The sequence below is a fragment of the Saccopteryx bilineata genome, chromosome 2 (genome assembly GCF_036850765.1).
Source record: "Saccopteryx bilineata isolate mSacBil1 chromosome 2, mSacBil1_pri_phased_curated, whole genome shotgun sequence".
In the NCBI taxonomy this organism is placed as follows: Eukaryota; Metazoa; Chordata; class Mammalia; order Chiroptera; family Emballonuridae; genus Saccopteryx; species Saccopteryx bilineata.
The window spans coordinates 248,777,047-248,798,640 of NC_089491.1; the positions used below are offsets into that span (position 1 = coordinate 248,777,047).

Genomic DNA, 21,594 nt, shown 5'->3' on the forward strand with positions numbered 1-21,594 from the left:
TGGCACAGTAAATAGAGTATCGATCTGGGACACTGAGGTCCCAGGTTCGAAACCCTGAGGTCACTGGCTTGAGTGCAGGCTCATCCGACTTGAGCGAAGGGTCACCGGCTTGAGCGTAGGGCCACTGGCTTGAGCATGGGATCATAGACATGACCCCATGGTCGCTGGCTTGAGCAAGGGGTCACTGGATCAGCTAGAGCCTTCTGATCAAGGCACATATGACAAGCAATCAATGAACAACTAAAGTGATGCAACTATGAGTTGATGCTTCTCATCTCTCTCCCGTGCTGTCTCTGTTTCTCTCATTCAAAGAAATAGTTAAGATGATAAATCTTACATTGTATGTATTTGATTTCAATAAAGAAAAATTGGGGAAAAAATCCACAGCTGGGGAAAAGAGTAAGTATGCTCCATGATACATACAGGATCATTGGGACATGCCTATCCTACTAACTCAAAATGGACTGCAAGGCTAACTCAAAATGGTCCTGTTTCTTTTTATTTTTTTTAAACTTTTTTAAGATTTTATTTATTCATTTTTATTGGAGAGAGAGAGAGAGAGAGAGAGAGGAGGGGAGGAGCAGGAAGCATCAACTCCCATATGTGCCTTGGCCAGCCAAGCCCAGGGTTTCGAACCGGTGACCTCAGCATTCCAGGTCGAGGCTTTATCCACTGCACCACCACAGGTCAAGCCTCTTTTTCTTTTGAATTGATTTTAGAGAGAGGAAGGGATGGAGAGAGAGAGACAGAAACATCAATCTGCTTCCATATGTGCCCTGACCGGGGATCAAACAGGCAATCTCTGCACATGGGCGACACTCCAACTGAGCTATGCGGCCAGGGCTGGTCCTGTTTCTAACAAGAGCGAGACCCAAAGTTTAAACCTTGGAACACCACTCACAAATTAACACTGTTCCAACCACCACCACTACAGAATGTCATAAGACATGGCTCTGGCTGGTTAGCTCAGTTGGTTGTAGCATCATCCCAAAACACCAAAGTTGCCTGACCTGTGGTGGCGCAGTGGATAAAGCGTCGACCTGGAAATGCTAAGGTTGCCAGTTCGAAACCCTGGGCTTGCCTGGTCAAGGCACATATGGGAGTTGATGCTTCCTGCTCCTCCCCCCTTCTCTCTCTCTGTCTCTCTCTCCTCTCTAAAAATAAATAAATAAAATTAAAAAAAAAACAACACCAAAATTGTGGGTTCAATCCCCAGTCAGGGCACATATGGGAAGTGACCAATGAATTTACAACTAAATGGAAGAACAAATGAATACCCCCCCCCTTTCCTTTCTCTCTCTAAAGTCAATTTAAAAAGAAAAAGAAAAAAGAGCCAGGACATATCTAGAATTTGAACACAGACTTTTCAGAAGTGGAAGGTTCATTGTCCAGGAAGAACCAGTGCTGAAACCCCTCAAAATCCTACCCTGAACCCTGAATCAGGGAGACAGATTTGAGCATTGCCTCCTGTCTCCGACTCGCAAATAAAAGCTCTTTTTTTGTTTCAAAAATCGGTACCATATGTTTGCTTCTATGTGCATTGGGCACTGAGCCTTGCTTGGTAACAGGTTCAGGTGAGGGGGAAAGATGAGATTTCAGGGGGGAGAATCTGCATTTCTGTATGAGAAATGACCAGAGAGTGGGGACTCTTGCTTGACCACAGTCACATCCAGAGATCAAAAGTGAGCACGAACTCATAAAAAGTGCTGTGTTTGTTCATAAAAATGAAAACTGCCTGGGACACATCAATAGAGGCTGGGCATAGAGAAGGAGAGTGATCTACCAGCTTGAGTCCTGCTAATTAGAGCCCACCTAAGCATTGTGCCCAGCTCTAGGTGTCAAATGAGATGATGAACAGTGTAAAGTTCACAGGGACCCTGAGATCTCAGGCCACCCCCTTCTCACCCCAGGCCAAATCTAGGCTGGGTCATACTGACAACCTGCAGTGCCAAGAGGCAGAACCAGGATGGGGAGGGGCCTGCATAGCCCACAGGGAATGACAGTGGAAGGCTCTGGAAGCATATTTCTCAGAGGTCCACAGTCCTGTCACACATAGCCTGGGAGACTTTGGGTAAGCGACTCAACTCACGGAGCCTCTGTCTTCTCATCTTATATGGGAATTGCAGTAATTCCTACCAGACAGAGTACTTGTGAAGACTAAATGAAATAATTCACAGAAAGGTTTTATCCCAGTGTCTGGGATACAGTAGCACATACTTAGCTCTCAGTCACCTGAGAAGGAGAAGGGAGGAGACAGGCAGTGACCCAAGGCTGGAAGAGGAACGGGAAGCCCACTGGAAGGCTCCTGGGCAAACTTACCTCTGGGCACCTGCCCTGCACTTGTTGTGGCGTCACCAGGAAGTTGGTCACCAAGAAGAATACATTCTCTCCCTAGAAGGCAAATGTCAGTGTTTGTACCTGCATGGCTCGCTCAGTGGGAGAGGACAGAAGCTGGCAGCTTGGTATGTGAGAGAAGGAACCCTGGCCTCATTGAGTCATCAATGCTGTGCCCCAGGAAAATGCCTCCAGTGAGACAAGTTGAAAGAGAGATGGGCAGCTGGCTGGATTTCTTCCCATTTCTAAGCCTATGTCTGCCTCTTTGAGACAGTTTATTTTTTATGTTAACTCTCATTCACTCAAACAGAATTTTCTAAGAACCACTTGTTTCTAGTTACTAAAAATCCAGAGCTGAGTTGGGTCAGGCCTCTTCCCAAGCTGATGGGAAGGTGAACTCCTCATTGCATGCATGGTCGAGGGCCAGGGGGCAGGTGGTAATCTCTGCCTAAGCAAAGGGTGGCCAAGGACAGGGTGTCCGATGTCTGTGTGCCGAGTGTGAGAGCTCTGTGAATTTAGTGGAATGTAGACTCAGAAAGAGAAGGCAAGGGCTGGGCAGAGGGGTATGGCAGTGGTCAGGATCTGGAAGGACTTGTTGGCCACCATCATGGACAGGGAGCCTTCCAAAGGTGAAAAGCAAGGGCTAGCAGACTCTGATGATGTCACATTTGAAAGCGCAGCCTGGTTGCTGTATGGGTGCACCTGGGGACCCTCTAAGACCATAGCCTCGTCCAGATATAGCATGGGCAGCAGTGAGAACTGTTAGGAGATGGATAGGAAGGAGGGAGGAACAAGGTGTCAAGCTGAGTCCACCTTTGGCATTGGTGGGTGAAAAGAGGCCACACTGGAAGAGGGAGATGATTTCTTTTTGGACATGATGGAAGTGCACCTAAGAGGCAACTGTGCTCAAGGCAGGTTGTCACTGAGGCTACAATTTGAATATCAGCCAGACAGAGGTGGAAACAGGCTGTGGCCAATCTGAGCAGAAGAAGTGGCCTGAAATGCGGTATAGGAGAGGCAGAGGAAGACGGCCTGACAGCAGCACCTCAGGTCAGGGAGACAAGCATACAGGAAGTTCTAGGCCCTGGCCCTCCCCTCCTACCCCTCCCACCCAAACCTCCAGCTCAAGCTTAATGTCAAGTTTCTAGACATTTCACTCTTTTCCAGACGTGCAGCCCTTGTTAATGTAGTTCTCCTGGCCTGGATTCCTGAATCCTCCTCTCATTCACCTGGAAACCTCTTACATATCCTTGATAGGTCTGTCCAGACGCCACTCCGCTGTAAGGCCCTTCCAAAGCCCACCTCCGTGACAGTGCCAGCAACCCCCTCTGGCATCACATGCTTCTCTTGCACACACTTGCAGCAATGATGGTATCAAAGCTGTCAGCACCTGGCAATAACACTGAGGAACCCACCTGTGCTGGCTTCACGAAATCAGCCACATCCCATAGCCGATTCCCCAGCTCCTTGATCTGGGTCACAGAAACCCCTTTGAGTTTGGTGATAACAGAAATCTGGGGGACCAGGTCCTGTTCCTGGTAGCCTTTCTTGGCGAGGAGGGCCCACCTGGGAGGAGGTAATGGGTAGTTTGGTGTGTCCCCGGCATCCTGTGAGTAGTGGCAGAGCTGGGCCCTACTTGCTCAGCCTTTCTCCCTCACACCCTATAGGCTCCCAGTATACCATGCAGACCCCCTGCCTCCTCTCCATCCTCCTCTCCCCCACCCCCTAATACCCTGCACAGGCCATGCATCTGAGAGCCAGTGTCCACATGGCTGCTATTAGGCACCCATGTGCTTAGAGATGCCCACTACCAGCCAACACCCTCCCCCTGATGCAGCTAGATGCAGCTTCCTCCTTAAAGACTTCTGATTCAGCCAGAACTGGTGATCTCTATCGATGACCTTAGCGTTCTAGCTCTCACAAGTGACAGGGACTACATCCAGCTCTGCCCAGGGCCTCCTGGGCAGGGGTAGAGCCCATCCTGCTTTGTGTCCAGAGCCCAACATGGGGCTAGGGACAAGGCCCAGGTGGGCATACAGAATGACAAAAGCACACGGCTTGCTCTTACACCCACTAGCCCCTATACAGACAGAGATCTTTTGTTCTGCCTACCCACTACCCTGTCCGAACCTGCCCCCCTCTCCACTACCACCAGCCCGGCCTCTAAGGAGTCAAACCCTCAACAGGACAAGTTAAGTTACCTCTGGCCAACATAGCCAGCAGCCGTTTCCTTACCCTACCACGTAGACCATGGTCCCAAACTGCAGCAGCCTCTGTAGAACGCCTACCCGCCAGTTCCTGGTCATCACATACTTCTCAGTCTTGTAATCCAGAAGCCCCCAGCCTGTCAAGGCCCTTGGGGAGCCCATGCTCCCAGCTCCTGCTGGCTGTGGGGACACATGAGTCAGCACAGCAGCTGCAGTCACAGCTGAACAGAAGATAAAGCAGGCGCCCAAGGAGGACCAGGCCAGCAATTATTAAAGGGACAGGATCAACTCTGGGCAGGATCCAGCCTCCACCCCATCCTCCCACCCCCATCCCTGGGCTCAGTCCCAACCCCCAGCTGCCCTGGGTCTCCCACCCTCTCCACATTCCCTCTGCTGGGTCCCTGGACGCTCAGAGAAGAGCAGCCCCTGTCCCCTGCCCTCTGGCCTCACTTCTTTGGGTGATGAGGGGATGATAGGTGTTGTAGGTACTATGAGAGAATGGCCTGGGGGCTGCAGGAGTCCAGAGAAAGGGCCAAGAAAAGCTTCAGAAAAAGCGATCTCTGAACTCATACTTGAAGATTCTGAAGTTCAACGAAGTTGAGAAGGAATATTGCTGGTGGAGAAAACTGCATATATGACTCTAGGGCATGAGAGACATCTGGGACCGACAGAGAGCATGACTCTGGCTTCAGAGGGGAGGGTGGCCAGGCTCTGCAAGGTTCCCCAAGCTCCCCTGTGTGATGCCCTAGCAAAGCTGCTCACACCCCACAAGTGCAGGGACTAAAAGCCCCCAGAGTAGGGCATCTTTCCCTCTCTGTAGAAAGGAGGGCGATGCTGGAACAGCAAAAGACAGCAGGACCCTCAAAGCACCCGGCCTTGCGCCTAGCCGGTGGCTGGCGCTCTCATCCGCCTAGCTAGGAGTCTACTCAAGGTCAGTGCAGACCTGAGGCAGTTTCTGCAACAACCAACACTGGGTTGCCAGGGTGACTGCCTCGGTCTCCATTTGCTGTAACAGGCGCCTGTTAGCAGTACACCACATGCGATTGGTCGATGAAGCTGGCGGGTCCGCCCGAATTCTCCAGTTGAGCTCTAGAGGTGGTGGCACGCAGACCTGGCCTCAGTGCTCGCAATTACAAAATGAACGTAACCATGAGGAATCCCTGCGAGAAATCTGGGGAGAGTGGAGAGCAGGAGAAGGAGGCGGCAGCAGCTGCCTCTGGGCGTCTTACAGGGGTCCAGGAGGCCGAAGAGGGTTTGGACTCAGATTCAGACTCCTGCCTGGAAACGGAAGGTGCCCGCAGGCAGGGGGATGCAGAATTCTTCCGCAGGGGTGGAGGGGACAGCTGGGGCCGATTGGACAGGGGCTCCGGTCCAGCAGAGCAGGGAGGGCGCCCCTCTATGGGACACCTTCAGCGCAGCGGGTGGCGGCAACTCCAGTCTCCTTCACTTCCTGCAATGCTGCTGGGAGCATTACGCTTCCAGAATGATGTTAAATTTCTAGGTAATAAAAAATATATATAATGCTTGGTTGTGACAGAGGACAGAGGAACCCTTGGAAGGTGGCTGGCTGTTTCTGAAGAGGGATCCACATTCTTCTCCTCTCTCCTTTCAGGCACCCATGGGCTTGGAGAACTGGACAAAGAAACCCTCTACCTGAGGTCTTGCGGGGCCCACTGTGTTGTACCTGCCTCCTGCTTTCTCCACCAAGGGAAAGCCCCAGAGCTAAACCTGCGGCACTGTGGCCTGGGGCCCCAGGTACCCCTGGAGGGACCCTGGGGCCAGGGTTTGAGGAAGAGGGCCTGGGAAGCAGCAGTCATGGATGTAGCCACCCCCTTCCTGAGTCCGCATACTCCCTGGCCTTGCTCTGTACCAGGCATGTCCGACTGCTACAGCTGGGTGACAGGTGGGAATGGGGCTATGACAAAGTTCAGTATAGGGCTGAGGAGCCTGCAATGGGCATCTAGCCTTTGGGACAAGAAAATCTCCAAAAGGTGAGATCAGGGTGGAGCCTTCTGTGGGTGAAGAAGCAGGTATACCCTGGTCATACAGGAAAGGTAGGGCCTTCCAGCTGGAAGACACCAAGCGAGCTGAGCCCTGGAAACATGAGCCAGGTAGTAGTTATGTGTGTCTGGGTTCTTCAGCCCTGGGAAGAACCAAGCCCTTCAGGCTGCTCTCTGTCCCAGGGGTCCCAGGCTCTGGCTTCTGCACTAATCTCCAATTCCTATGTCAAGAGGCTGGATCTTCGGGACAACAGGCTCTGTGGGGCCGGTGCAGAGGCCGTGGCACATGCCCTGAGCAAAAGCAGAAACATCTGTGGTAGGTGCTAGGGGCAAGTGGGCAGACTTGAGTCCTCCCTTTTCTGAGGGGTATGCCCCCCAGCTCACAGCCAGACTTCACCTGGGGCTTCATCACAAGAGTGGAGTTAGACCCTCTGTGGTGCACCCAATGCCAGATGCCACTTCTTTCCTGACCAACCCCACCCCACCCCACCCACTCACCTCCTTCCCTGGCCAGCACACTCTTCATATGGTGGCCTCCCAATGCCTGAATGCAGGTAGGAGGGTCCTTTGACACACAGGTGGGAGCTAGGCAGAGTGAGAGGAGGAAAGGTTGGTTGAGTGTTAGGTGGGGCTGGATCCAAATGCTGCCTCTACCACTAAAGGGTGTAGTGATCTTGGCCAAGAAATGCAACCTTGCTAAGCCTCAGTTTTCAATCTGTGAAATGGCCCAATAATATCACTTAGCCCTTGGGGTGTGATGACCATCAGTGAAACTGTATGTGGCTGATATAAGTGCTTTGTGTCTGGCCTGTATAAATGCTCTGAACATGGCTACCTAGTCTATTTTTGCCAGTCCCCAGAAGTGTGGCAGTGGGGGCTTTTGTGGGTGGGTTGTATTGCTGCCAGGCACAAATGATCAACAGGGTGGCTGTATCTCCCTCATAAGCATTCTCCATAGCAACAGGAAGTAGGTGGTTTTAGCCCATTGACAAAGAAGCTTATGGACACATAGGGTAGGGATGGGCATCAGGGAAGCTGCCTGTGGCCTAAGGGAACCCAGTTGATGGGTGTCAGAGTCATCATGCACCCCAGGAAAGTTCAGCTACAAAGCCTCTTCTGGCCTGACCTGTGGTGGTGCAGTGGATAAAGCTTGACCTGGAACACTGAGGTCTCTGGTTTGAAACCCTGCACTTGTCTGGTCAAGGCACATGGGAGTTGATGCTTCTTGCTCCTCCCCCCTTTCTCTCTCTCTTTAAAAAACAAATAAACAAACAAAAAAAACCTCTTCTGCTGCCTCAGGCCTGGAGGTTTGGGGGATGAAGCAGGGTGGAGGGGGATGGTGCCTGACTTTGAATCCCACTGACTGAGGAATGGTGCCACCCCCCAGATGTGGACCTGTCAGAGAACCAGCTGGGTGCAGCGGGAGCCCAGGTCATCTGTACTGCTCTCATGGCAAACCTAGCCATGCAGAAGGTACAGCTGGCAGGGAACAGCCTGGAGGAGCAGGCAGCCCACTATCTTGCTGAACTCCTGCTGGCCCACACGGGCCTGAAGTCTCTGGACCTCAGCTATAACCAGCTAAATAACCAAGCAGGTATAGTAATATCTGGCCAGGGCCAGCATGGAGCACTTGAGCTCATCTTCCTGGGGCAAAGGTGGGTAGAGGTTGACAAAGGCAAAGCTGAGCATCCATGCTCTGGTTCCTGTTCCCCATTTCCCACTTTGGTTTGCCCTTTTCCTACTCCTTCCACACAGAACTCAGTCCATTCCCCAAATATCGCACTGTCTGCTGCTACATGTGTTGGGAGCTGATTTGGCCAATAAGAATAAGCAAAACAAAGGCCCTGGCCTCAAGGAACACTTATTAACAAGATAATTCTCCATAATTATTGATGCTACAAAAGAAAGAAAAAGGGCATAATTCTAGAGAAGAATGGGCAGCATCTGTGCAGAGATGACATTTAAACTGAAATGAAGAGGGTGGGGAGGAATAAGTCATGGCAAGATTAGAGGGAGTGCATTTCAAGCAGAGCAACAATGAAAATGCAGGCCTGTTTCCCAGTCTGACATACACTAGAGTGACTGGGCTAGTGAGCAAAGGGAGAGTGGCTAGGACATAGGGTAGAGAGGCAGCAGGGGACTGTACCTACAAATCATGGCAAAAGTCATGAAAATTTTATTCTAAGTGCTATGGAAGACATCAGTGGGATTCTTTGATCTTAATACTTTCTTTCATGCCCCAGGGCCCTTGCATAGGCTATCTGCTTTGCCAGGAACATGAAGTTTTATTTGCCTGTCCTCAACCAGTCCAATCAACTATAAGATTCACCTAGGGTGGCCTGACCTGTGGTGGCGCAGTAGATAAAGCGTCGACCTGGAAATGCTGAGGTTGCCGGTTCGAAATCCTGGGCTTGCCTGGTCAAGGGACATATGGGAGTTGATGCTTCCAGATCCAACCCCCTTTTCTTTCTCTGTCTCTCCTCTCTCTCTTTCCCTCTGTCTCTCCCTCTCCTCTCTAAAATGAATAAATAAAAATAAAAAATAAAAAAAGATTCACCTAGGACCCTGGCTTAGCAATACAGATTACTGGGCATCTGCTGAACCAGACTCTTGAGAGTGTGCCATGCATCTGCATTTTACTGGATGCTCCAGGAGATTTGTCTGATCCAGAAAGTTTGGGAATCACTACCCTATCTCAAGCTGCTTAGAGTGAGTGGAGTAGCACCAGCCTTGCCTGTGAGAATCAACCCTAGAATTTAACTATCAGACAGACAATTTGTCTTCTAAGAAAATTATTGTGAGAAGCTAGTGAACTTTAAAAAGAAACTCATTTTAGCCTGACCTGTGGTGGCGCAGTGGATAAAGCGTCGACCTGGAAATGCTGAGGTCGCCGGTTCGAAACTCTGGGCTTGCCTGGTCAAGGCACATATGGGAATTGATGCTTTCAGCTCCTCCCCCCTTCTCTCTCCTCTCTCTCTCTCTCTCTCTTCCTTTCTCCCTCCTCTCTAAAATTAATTTTAAAAATTAAAAAAAAAAAGAAATCTTAAAAAGAAACTCATTTTAGACTTTCAACAAACTAAATGTAGGTGTCCTTCTGGGCCTTCACAGTCAGAGGGCAAGCACCAGAAAGGCAGCCAGGATGGAGGGCACTGGAAGCTAAGGCCTTGTGAAAGCTGTACAAATATGGAGTTGGAGGTTCTCAGTCTGGAAAAGGACAGACATACTGGGACCATTTTGTTCCCCCAAGTAAGGATCTGTGGGTGGACCCAACTCCCTTGAGAGATGAAGGAGCCTGGGTCTCAGTGTCCCCAAATGACCCATGATAATGGCAGTATCAGCTTTATAGGTTGACTGCTGAGGCCAAGTACTGGAACTACAAAAGGTTGATTCATGCATGTGTGTGGAAGAAACGTCACACCCCGAGCTGTTTAGCAAAGTAGGGGCTTCCCTACAAAGTGAGGGACCACTGCTCTCTCCGCTCAGCACTGGAAGTGTCTGAGGAAGAGGAAAGTACTATATCTGAGCACCTGCGGAAGTCAGAGCCAGTGCTAGACAGGGAATCTGGGAATCTGGAATCCTGTTCCCAGGGAGGCAGTGCAGACTCCTCGCGGTCTTGCGGGAGCTCTCCAAGGTACTAAAAGTATCTGCAGGCCAGTGTTCTGGCTGAGGGCTCTGCTCAGTTCATCTGTTTTTTCCTCTGTGCATTTATTTATTTATTTATTTATAAATAAATTTTTATTTTAATGGGGTGACATCAATAAATCAGGGTACATATATTCAAAGAAAACATGTTCAGGTTATCTTGTCATTCAATTCTGTTGCATACTCATCACCCAAAGTCAGATTGTCCTCTGTCACTTTCTATCTAGTTTTCTTTGTGCCCCTCCCGCACCCCTCCCCCTCTCCCTTCTTCCCTCCCCCCACCCCCCCCCCGTAACCACCACACTCTTGTCCATGACTCTTAGTCTCGTTTTTTTTTTGTTGTTTTTTTTTTGTTTGTTTGTTTTCTTTTTTCTTTTTCTGAAGTTGGAAACGGGGAAGCAGTCAGATAGACTCCCGCATGCGCCCGACCGGGATCCACCCGGCACGCCCACCAGGGTCGACGCTCTGCCCACCAGGGGGCGATGCTCTGCCCTTCCGGGGGGTCGCTCTGTTGCGACCAGAGCCACTCTAGCGCCTGGGGCAGAGGCCAAGGAGCCATCCCCAGCGCCCGGGTCATCTTTTTGCTCCAATGGAGCCTCGGCTGCGGGAGGGGAAGAGAAAGACAGAGAGGGGGGGTGGAGAAGCAGATGGGCGCTTCTCCTATGTGCCCTGGCCAGGAATCGAACCCGGGACTCCTGCACGACAGGCCGACGCTCTACCACTGAGCCAACCGGCCAGGGCTTAGTCTCGTTTTTATGTCCCACCAATGTATGGAATCCTGCAGTTCTTGTTTTTTTCTGATTCACTTATTTCACTCCATATAATGTTATCAAGATACCACCATTTTGTTGTAAGTGATCCGATGTCATCATGGCTGAATAGTATACCATGGTGTATATGTGCCACATCTTCTTTATCCAGTCTTCTATATTTTTTTACAGTGATAAAAGCCTTTAAGCAAACTCTTGGCCAATACAGCTAGAATGCATAAAAGAGTAGTGTCCTTAACATGTTCACCAAGTCCAAGTTGGCCCCAACACCATGCCAAATACCTGAAAAATGCAACCAAACCCCAGTTCAGTCTGTTAGGGGCTGTCACAAGGAGCAGAAGTCCAGGAAAAGTCCACATCCAGGAAAAGTCCACATGGCACTGGAATTGTTGTCACAATTCTATACTTTGCAGCTCACGTCCAAGTCCCAATGACCACTGCTTCTAGCTGGTAATGATTCAGGTAGACTGGAAAAGCCATCTGCAGCATATGTGGAGATGGAGCTTCTGTTCTCCTCTGCCTGGAGAGATGAGACCAGGTTGCTTTTCCCTAGAGCTCTGCGACTGTGGCTTGGTAAAGAGAACCTTGGGATACACACTAAGCAGTCTCGGTGTGGCTTCTTCAGTCCTCTGTGCATTTCTTCATACCAGCCTTACTAGACCTGTGCTAGGTGCTGGGACCATAGAGAGGGGTCAAATTTAGATCCTGGGGATCCCCCAGGCTTATGGAGAGACATCAGGCAGAGATAAGTCTAATGGCAGAGCCTGGATGGATGAAAGCAGTAGACTTGAGGCCTGAGGTGGCCCAGCCAAGTGGGCAGGAAAGGCTTCCTGATGCCAAGAGCCCAGATAGAAGGATGAGGAGCTGTTCACTAGGTGAGGAGGGGGATCAACCATTCTGCACAGGGGGACAGCCAGAAGGTGTATTAGTACTGACACTTTTGAGACCTGGAAGAGGTCAGACTGGTTGAGTGCTGACAGAGTGAAGAGTGGGGTGGGTGGGTGTCTGGGGCTTCTGCCCACTTTACATACTAAATGTCTCTTAGGGTTTCTCATCCCACATAGCCCCCCACCATTTATTTTCTCTTCCACCACTGCCTCCTCTCCACTACAGTTGTGCCAGTCTTGTCACTTTTCACTTATGGCATGAGCCTTTCAACTAGTCCCCCCACCTCTCATTTCGGCCACCACCCACCCCAGCCCATCCCCTACACCCACTAAGCAATCCAGTCTGTCACTTCTTAAAACCTTCCCTGCCTCCTCACCAATGATAGGGCAGTGCCCAAGACCCTTGGCCTAGCGTTCAAGGCCTCTCAGCATCTCTCAATTTCCCATGACTCCTACCTCATTTCACTGACTTCCCCTCACCCTGTCCCCAGCACCAAGCCTGCGTGCATGTCCACAAGTGCCTCATGCTCACTGTGCCTCTGCATATTCGGTTTTTCCTCAGCTGCTCTCCACTGTGTGTGCAGACATGCGTGGTGAGTCCTTTGGTCTTCAAGATTATCTCCTCTGTCCTCACTTTTCTCACCACCCTCTAAAATAGAATTAGCCCCCACTCTGTTCCCATGCCTCTGGTTTGTGTTTTATAATAGCTCACATCTCATTCATTTGTATTTATGTCTCCCCCCATTAAATATGAAATCATTAGGGACAAGATAAAGCCATGTTGGGTTCAACTCTGTGACCCAGCAGAGACCTTGTTACACAGCGGCATCAGTATCATTTTTTGAAGGGATGAACAGAATGAATAACAAAGTCTGTCTTCGTGTTTTGGAAGGGGAGATGCTTGGACCAGCCTTGGCAGAAAATACAGGACTCACCGAGCTTAACATAAGCTGGAACCATCTTCGAGGCCCAGGAGCCGTCTCCTTTGCCAGAGGATTGGGGGTATGAGGCCCCCACCCCCACTCCACCCCACAGCCAGCCTCTTCAGCCAGTCCCTTAAAGGCAAGTCTCCCAGTGGCCAGCTCTCCATTTTGCAGCTATTCAGAAATAAGCCTTGGATCTTCTAAGTAGATCTTAAGGAATATTTTGTTAGGTGTCTTTAATTTTCCTAGCCCCATTTAATGACTTCAATACATTGTGCCCAGTCTCATGTTACTTACTGAGGGCTCTGAAGCTGAATGTTGCACACCTTCCCCAGACATCACAGACCCTCCACTAGAGGGGGACAGTGTGTAGTCTGGTGACACATGTGGTTCCTTGGCCTCAGGAATGGGTGGCTGCAGCCTCTGCCAGAATGGCACTAAACACCTACAATGTCCACTGTGTCAGCTACTGTTTTGGGGTCCTCCTCAGAGAATAAGAACTGCTGCCTTGCCCTCTAACAGGAGCTGAACTGAGGTCCTTCCCCACAAGGCCACAGACCTGTCTTCCCAGGATACCCACAAGCTCCAGCCCTTCTCCCCATCACAGCCCCCTGGGCAGGTTTCACACAACTCTGGGCCCCTGAGCTACTTTGTGCCTTGGGGTACTTGCCCTCAAGAGGTCCCCAAGCTGGTGTGAGGCCTACTCACTGTGTCTCTGGGGCCTGCTGCCACAAGAAGACCCCTCAGCCTTGGGGCCATCATACCTACACCTACCCTCTGAGCTATGTTTCCAGTTGTTCAGCTCTACTGGGCACCATCATCCAAGCCATGAGACTCTCTCTGGTACCTCTGTCCTGCCCTCAGTCCATGCTCTTTGCACCTCAGGTATCCTGGGCTCAAAGGCTGTGGCCCTGGCTTTCTCCATTGTCACTTTTGGTCCCACTGCATTTCTCTGTTGTATCCCAGGCAAACATCTTCCTGAGAGTCCTGGACATCTCATACAATGGTTTTGGAGATCCTGGAGCCTTTGCAGTGGGTGAGGCACTTAGGATTAACAATGTGTTGGAGGAACTCAACATGAGGTGAGGAGCATGGGGTATCCCCCATGTCACAGTCTCTGAGCCTATAGCCTCCCCAGGGACCAGGGGCTTCATGATCTTGCTGCTGTCCACCACTTTAATCCCCAAACTGACTACAATCTATGATGGGGCTTTAGCCACAAGCCAGGAGCATCCAGCCTCATCCTCTCCCTTGAGGTCATCATTTATATTCTAGGCTCATAATTCCTACCACACAGCCAGGGGTTGGAAATTGCAAACATATGTAAAGCCTCTTCAGCAGAGGCTGGTGTGGGCTGGGTGCTCCGTGTGAGTTTTTTTCCTTTCAGAAGAGGAGCTGACTCTGACAAGTGGGCCCACACACATGCTCTGCGTAGCATGTGGCTGCCAGGAGCCTGCAGTGTGTGACCGGCTCCTCCCTGCGCAGGCAGACTCTGCCCTCAGCAGGTTACCAGAGCAGGGGCCACAAATCCAGAGAGAACGAGAGAGGCAGAGGCCTGACAGGTCATGCTTGGGCTGCCATGTCTGAGTCCCTCCCAGGGGCTGCCGAGTGAGGAGGGCCTGCCTGCTCTAATCCTACCCTTCTTTCCTCCCCATGCAAGGAGCCAGGGCCAGAGGATTCTATGAGAGATACTAAAACTTGAGGCCTGAGCTGGGGTCTGAGAAGTCAGAGAGATATGGGACTGGCTTCAGAGACAAAGTGACCAAGTGCCATACTGAGACCTGGTATTTGGATCCAGCAGGAGAGGACATGGAAGGGGAGCTGGGTGGTTTTCCAGAAGACACTGTCACGGTGATAGGTACTGGGGGCCAGCTGGGGAAGAACATCTGCTGAGCTCTGAGGGCCAGGGAGCAACAGCTTGGATGGGGGGCTCTCCAAGCATATTTTCTGGGTGATCTCTCTGAATACTGGGAGCCTCCAGTGAAGGGGAGTCACTATCTAGCTTTTATACACTGTCTTTCCCAGGGTCCCAGAGGCATAAATAAAGGCTGGAATTGAAGTCCTACCTAGGAGATGCACTAGCAGTGCCAGCTGGGACCTGGAACAATCTGGCTCTGGACAGCTACTTGGAAGGTAGAACAATGCAGTGTCTTTCTGTTGCAGCAACAACCGCATCTCTGCAGTGGGAGCCCTGAGCTTGGGCCTGGGCCTCCGGGTCAACCAGACACTGAGGATTCTTGTTGTGAGAGCTAATCTGCTGGGGGAGGCCCCAGCCAACCTACCTGAGCTTTTCTACACAGATTCCTCCTCTGCCCCATGTCCCCACCCTAGTGGCAGCAGGGAACACAGGTTCCAGAACCCACATGAGGAGAGGGCTTCCTGGATTCCTCTTGTATTACTTCTTCCCCTTGTCACTCATTTGCCCATTTCTGGCCTGGCCCATGCACTTATACAGACTCCTCCCCACTCCATCCCTCCCTCCCAGTCATCCTTTCTCCTTCTCACTCACCAGAGTGCTGCTCTGCTGATGATGATTGAGGCACCCTTGCTTCCCCTTCATCTTCTCCCCCGCTTTTCCTCTGACCTTCCTTGCTAGAACTTAGGGGCAGCCCGGGTGTACTGCTGGCCACTGCTCAGACATATGTGAGGCCCTGTGTGCATAGCAGGGGTTTCCTTCCTCCAGGGTTGCCAGTGGGGAGGAAGCAGCTAAGTGGAAGACAAAGAAGTGAGGGTACAATGAGGGTAGAGCAGCTCCTTGAAAACCACTGTGCCAACAGCATGTCCTCTGAGGACACTACTGACAACTCCAGGGGAGCACCCGGCCCTGCCTGAGACCCTCAACTGGCAGAGGAGCCCCCTGCAGCACTCCCATCTCCAGCCTGAGGCTCACTCCTCTCCCACCCTACACCCCCACCCCCATTCCACATGCCCCCTCCCATACTAGAACCCAGACCTCCCTCTTAAACTCTGGATCTGAATTTCTACCTGCTGGATTGTCCCCCAGATGTCTCACAAGTACATGGAATTGAGTCCAACCTGAACATATCATCTCCCTCTCAAGGCTACCTCTTGGTGTGTGTGTTGGTGGAGGGCTTCTCTGAGTCAGAAGCTGGGACCCAGTACTTGTTCCTCCTTGTCTTTCTCTCATCTTCTCTCCTACATCTCACCTTTTGCAAAATGCTTAGGCTCAGCCCTGGCCGGTCGGCTCAGTGGTAGAGCGTCGGTCGGCGTGCAGGAGTCCCGGGTTCAATTCCCGGCCAGGGCACACAGGAGAGGCGCCCATATGCTTCTCCACCCCTCCCCCTCTCCTTCCTCTCTGTCTCTCTCTTCCCCTCCCGCAGCGAGGCTCCATTGGAGCAAAGATGGCCCAGGCGCTGGGGATGGCTCTGTGGCCTCTGCCTCAGGCGCTAGAATGGCTCTGGATGCAACAGAGCGACGCCCCAGAGGGGCAAAGCATCGCCCCCTGGTGGGCATGCAGGGTGGATCCCGGTCGGGCGCATGTGGGCGTCTGTCTGACTGCCTCCCCGTTTCCAACTTTGGAAAAATGAAAAAAAAAATGCTTAGGCTCCCTGCTCCTCTCACTTTCCCTCCTCAAGTTTTGTTGACCTACTAGTTTCCCACTTGCTACCAGGTGATCTTTAAAGACACACACACACACACACACACACACACACACACACACATTGATTCTACTTATTTATGCATTCACTGGTTGATTTTTTTTGTTGTTGATTTTTCTATGTGCTCTAACCAGGGGTTGAACCCACAATCTTAGCATATCTGGGCGGTGCTCTAACCAACTGAGCTAGCTGGAACTGAGCTACCTAGCCAGAGACTTGGCGATCTATCGTTCTTTCTTTTCTTTTCTTTCCCTTTCTTCCTTTCCTTCTTTCTTCCTTCCTTGCTGTGGACCAGTGCAGCTAGTAATTCCGGGTCCTGAGTGGGAACGGCCAGTAAGCTTAAAGAGAAAAAAAGGACAGGCTCAGGACAACTCTTTGCAACATGAAAGACAGCTTGCAAAAGGCCAAGACCCCCACCTGCTGTATTATATAGCCATATGCAAATAAGGAAGTCTCTGATACAAAGTCACACAGCTCCAAGGCAACCCAAGAAATCTCCCAAGTGCAGAAACCCTCCACCTGCATAACTGAAATTAACCAACATCTGAACAAACAAAGGGTGAGAGGAAGGGTATGTAAATTGCCTCTAGCAACTTAACCAAGCAAGTGAGGTGGGAGGATGATATGAGTGTAGCTACTCAGCTTAATAGCAAATATGGAAGAGTGGGAGGGGGGAATTTAGCCTTTTGCTAAGCCTGGAACTTACAAAGGCTTTGCCACTTGCAGTCTCCCACACTTCCTTCTTTTTCTTATCTTTTTTATTTTCTTTTCTCTACTTTTCTTTTTGAGAAGCAGGGAGAGAGAGACAGACAGACAGACAGACACAGGAAAATCGAGCTGCTCCTGTATGTGCCCTGACGTGGGAATCGAAGCTGGCAACCTTCCCACTGCAGGATGATGCTCCAACCCAGCTATCCAGCCATGGCTTAATTTTTATTGACTTTAGAGAGAGAGGACGAGGGAGAGAGAGGGGAGTGGGAAGGGAAGCATTTGTTGTTCTACTCAGTCGTGCATTTTTTGTTTGCTTCCTGTGTGTTCCCTGACCAGGAATCAAACCCATAACCTTATTGTTTCCGGATGACGCTCTTAATTGACTGAGCTAAACCACTAGGGCTTAGGTGATCTTTCTAAACCAGAAATATACCTCTGTCCCTCCCTGCTCTAAACCCATCAGGCTCCCCACTGGATAAATCCGAGCTTAGTATTGTGTCCTTTGTAGCATGGCATCAAGATCTGGGCTCTACCAACTTGCCTTTTCCTCCTGCCTTGAAATTCATCTCTCTCACCGAAGCTCCTTAGAATTCTCCAGACACACTGTGTAATTTCTCATTTCTCTTTACTCTTGCTTATATTCCTGCTGAAATGCCCAGCTCCACCCACCCCACCAGGGGTTTTATCACCCACCCAATCTTTACTTCCCAGGTAGAGTTAGTTCACACTTACACTCTCTCATTGCTTTCATCACACTGCATTTTTTTTTTTTTTTCTGAAGCTGGAAACGGTGAGGCAGTCAGACAGATTCCCACATGCGCCCAACCGGGATCCACCCGGCACGCCCACCAGGGGGCGATGCTCTGCCCATCGGGGCGTTGCTCCATCGTGACCAGAGCCACTCCAGCGCCTGGGGCAGAGGCCAAGGAGCCATCCCCAGCGCCCGGGCCATCTCCCGCTCCAATGGAGCCTCGGCTGCGAGAGGGGAAGAGAGATACAGAGAGGAAGGAGAGGGAGAGGGGTGGAGAAGCAGATGGGCGCCTCTCCTGTGTGCCCTGGCCGGGAATCGAACCCGGGACTTCCGCATGCCAGGCTGACGCTCTACCACCGAGCCAACCGGCCAGGGCCACACACTGCATTTTTAGGATAGTTTATTTTCCTCTCCTCTCCCAGCAGGTGAGCGCTTTAGGGCAGGGATATGTCTGTATCTTCGGAGTTCAGCAGAGCTAGGTAATGGATGGGCGTTCTGTGTCTACTTCCTCTCCTCCAGGCCCTGCTGCCTCACCCAGGGTATTCAGTCTGATGGAGGAGGCGCCATGTGGGTTTAGACAGTGGGGCTATCCTGAGGCACACCATCAGAGATGAGGAATCCCTAATCTTCCCTTTTGTGTTGCTCTCCTGGCCTCCCTGGGATCAGCTTTTCTCAATTTTGTGTGCATGTGTATTTCTTAGGTGTCCAGGAATCCCATGAGAAGTAAAGGCTGCTTGGGTGTTCTCAAGTCTGTCCAGAATAATGCAGTGTCTACCCTGGAACTGCTAGATTTCTCTGTAAGAACTTTTCATAAACCTCACCTCTGAGTCTCCCTACAGCCCTGAGGTATGTTTAGAGGAAGAAAGTAGGGTTTGGTGATTTAGTGTGCCCTGCCTAGCGTGGCTGAGTCTAAGTTCCACCCCAGGCCTGAAAATAGGTTGTCATGCCACTCTGTCTCCACCCTGACTCCTGACTGGGGGTACCACCATGGTCTCATTTCAGACCCCTGCCTGGGCTCTTCATTGGCCGAGAGAGAATAAGTGGCTCTGGGTGCACAATGCTCACTGTTCACTGATATATGGATTTGCAGGTTCAGCACTCGAAACGTAGCCACCTTCCCCACCCTGCCTATACTACTTGTAGGTGAATCATGGGGGTACTGGAGGATTCATTTATGTGGCTGTGAGGGAAATCAGGACCCCTTTCCATTCAATTTTACCTTTTTAATATTAAAAAAAGTCACTCTTTTACTTTTTATTGCTTGAGACACACATACACACAGAAAGAGAGAGAGGAAAGGCATTCATTTGTTGTTCCATTTAGTTGTCCCTTCATTGGTTGCTTCCCATTTGTACCCTGACTGGGGATCAAACCTCTAACCTTGGTGCCTCAGGATGATGCTCTAACTGACTGAGCTAACCAGCCAGGGCCAAATGTCACTCTTTTCTAAGGCAGTTAACATTAAGAAGAGAATCCCCAAATATGAATTATTAAAAGAAAGTCTAGTCAGCCTGACCAGTGGTGGCACAGTGTATAGTGTCAACCTGGGACACTGAAGACCCAGTTTCGGAATCTCGAAGTTGCCAGCTTGAGTGTGGGCTCGTCCAGCTTGAGCGTGGGCCACTGGCTTGAGCAAGGGGTCACTGGCTCAGCTGGAGCCCCCCCCCCGATTAAGGCACGTATGAGAAGCAATCAATGAACAACTAAAGTGCCACAACTACAAGTTGATGCTTCTCATCTCTCTCCCTTCCTGTCTCTCTTTCCTAAATAAATAAATAAATAATGAATGAAAGAAAGTCTACTCACAAAACACTGCTTATTCCACCCTGATTTATTTTAATCTATATTTGAGTCAGTCTTTCCATGTTTTTACAGTCCCAGTTCTTCAGGCTTGAGACAACTGGTTTCAAACATTCTTATTCTTTCCTTCTACCTGCTTAGTCTTTATGGCTACAAAAGCATAGAGTAGCTTGCTGTGGCCATGTTCCTCTGCTCTGAGAATCCCTGTTAGCACTGAATTCTATCACTCTGAAAAATGAAATGACATATGAAATCATCCTGCCAAAATACATGCTTAATTGATACCATGTATGGTTATTAGGAGGAGCTTTTAGTATCATGGAAATACCACAGGATTTGGAATTAGATAGGCCTGGAACCAAGCCCATCTTATGTATATTTAGATTTCAAATTAGAGGTCAATGCTAATCTAGATGCAGTGTTCTATTTTCCTGTTCCTTAATTGTAATCATTAGTCTAACCTGGCTAGCACAGATTATTAACCTCAGCTTTAAGAGAAATACTTCTGAATCCTCATAGTTCTTGTAAAACCTTTCCTAGAACTCAATCTTTTTACCCCTAGAACTCAGTCTTGTCTTTATGTGCAATAGGGTTAATACCTACTACCCAGGGTCATTGAGAAGATAGGATGAGATGACAGACCCTATGGGAAGGGCCGGTGCAGAGAAGACTCAATCAGTGTTAGTTCTCTTCTACTCAGCCCCGTTGTTTTTATTTTTTATTGAGAAACAACATTTATGCTGAAAAGTGCACACTGATTAAGGGCAGATCTCGGTGAATTTTCACAACCAGGATACACCTACACAACCAGTCCCTAGTTCATGAAATAGAGACAGTTCCTAGAAGCCTCCCTTGAGCACCTTCTCTTCTCGATTTTAATAGATTTTAACTGTCATCCATTGGAGAGAAGCTGTCCTAAGGAGCTTATTTAAGCTCTGTGTGTGAGTTTAAAAAAAGCCAAGTTCTCAGAAAGTGATAATTGGTCTCTCCTCAGGATATTCAGGTGAACAGAGAGTTTGATGACCTCGCTAGCTCTGTGAAGGTAAGTCATCCAGGGCTTTGCATAAAGACTGAAGGCTGCAGAGTGGAGTACAAAAAAGAGTTGCTGGAAGTCTTCAAACCGTCCCTACCGGCGTCTGCCCCTAAATGACTGTGGAGTGTGGCCTCACAATGTGTCCTTACCACTTGAGTCTGCACTGAGTCCCCATGTCAACCAGGTGTTAAGTCCTGTGGAGCTGACCTACACAATGACTCAGATACCTGTACCCTCCTCCCCATCCCCAGCCACTGCACTCGTCTGGGTCTTCCCTTGTTCTCATTCATGTAACACAAAGTAGTACCATGTGCTACACATTGAGCATGGGGTCAAAGGTACCTAAACAAGTCCCTGCTCTGGTGACTTACCTCAGGAGACAATTAAAACACAAGGTGGTAAAAAACAAAACAAAACAAAAAAAAGACAAGGTGGTGCCTGACGGCCAGTGGCACAGTGGATAGAGCATCAGACTGGGACCCAGAGGACCCAGGTTTGAAACCCCAAGGTTACCAGCTTGAGCAGGGGCTCATCTGGTTTGAGCAAGGCTCGCCATTTTAAGCCCAAGGTCACTGGCTTGAGTAAGAAGTCACTCAGTCTGCTGTAGCCCCCTCCAACCATCTAGGCACATATGAGAAATCAATCAATGAACAACACAACTAAGGTGCCACATGAAGAATTGATACTTCTCATCTCTCTCCCTTCCTGTCTATCTTTTCCTTTTTTTTTTTTTTTACAGAGACAGAGAGAGTCAGAGAGAGGGATAGATATGGACAGACAGACAGGTACGGAGAGAGATGAGAAGCATCAATCATCAGTTTTTCATTGCAACACCTTAGTTCATTGATTGATTTCTCATATGTGCCTTGAATATGGGCCTTCAGAAGACTGAGTAACTCCTTGCTTGAGCCAGCGA

At 50.1% G+C, this 21,594-nt stretch overlaps 2 protein-coding genes and 1 non-coding gene across 6 annotated transcripts in view; 1 reads left to right on the plus strand and 2 right to left on the minus strand.

The window, feature by feature from the left end:
• The window catches only part of LOC136325465 (tubulin alpha-3 chain), a 29,713-nt gene extending 24,552 nt beyond the window's left edge, over positions 1-5,161 (minus strand). The window contains exons 1-4 of the mRNA XM_066259923.1: positions 5,114-5,161; positions 4,570-4,721; positions 3,750-3,900; positions 2,320-2,391 (exon numbers count right to left, since the gene is read on the minus strand). Coding sequence (XP_066116020.1) covers positions 2,320-2,391; positions 3,750-3,900; positions 4,570-4,703 — 357 coding nt within the window. The 5' untranslated portion in view covers positions 4,704-4,721; positions 5,114-5,161. The remainder of the gene's footprint in view (positions 1-2,319; positions 2,392-3,749; positions 3,901-4,569; positions 4,722-5,113) is intronic.
• Positions 5,162-5,672: 511 nt separating this feature from the next.
• LRRC74B (leucine rich repeat containing 74B) lies at positions 5,673-20,795 on the plus strand. Of its 4 annotated transcripts, none has more exons than XM_066255011.1 (9): positions 5,673-5,832; positions 6,154-6,296; positions 6,725-6,857; positions 7,929-8,135; positions 12,733-12,842; positions 13,730-13,845; positions 14,927-15,005; positions 18,547-18,642; positions 20,640-20,795. In XM_066255011.1, exons 1-9 carry the CDS (start codon positions 5,679-5,681, stop codon positions 20,793-20,795), a joined length of 1,194 nt encoding a protein of 397 aa, XP_066111108.1. In that variant the 5' UTR covers positions 5,673-5,678. The 4 variants fall into 4 exon arrangements, with proteins under 4 accessions (XP_066111108.1, XP_066111109.1, XP_066111110.1 ...); XM_066255012.1 differs by lacking the exon at positions 20,640-20,795 and adding an exon at positions 18,848-18,993; XM_066255013.1 differs by lacking the exon at positions 20,640-20,795 and adding an exon at positions 18,848-18,993 and having other exon boundaries at positions 6,773-6,857.
• On the minus strand, positions 10,849-10,924 carry TRNAD-GUC (transfer RNA aspartic acid (anticodon GUC)). Its single transcript has one exon. It is a non-coding gene; the product is annotated as a tRNA-Asp (tRNA).
• Positions 20,796-21,594: the final 799 nt, after the last annotated feature.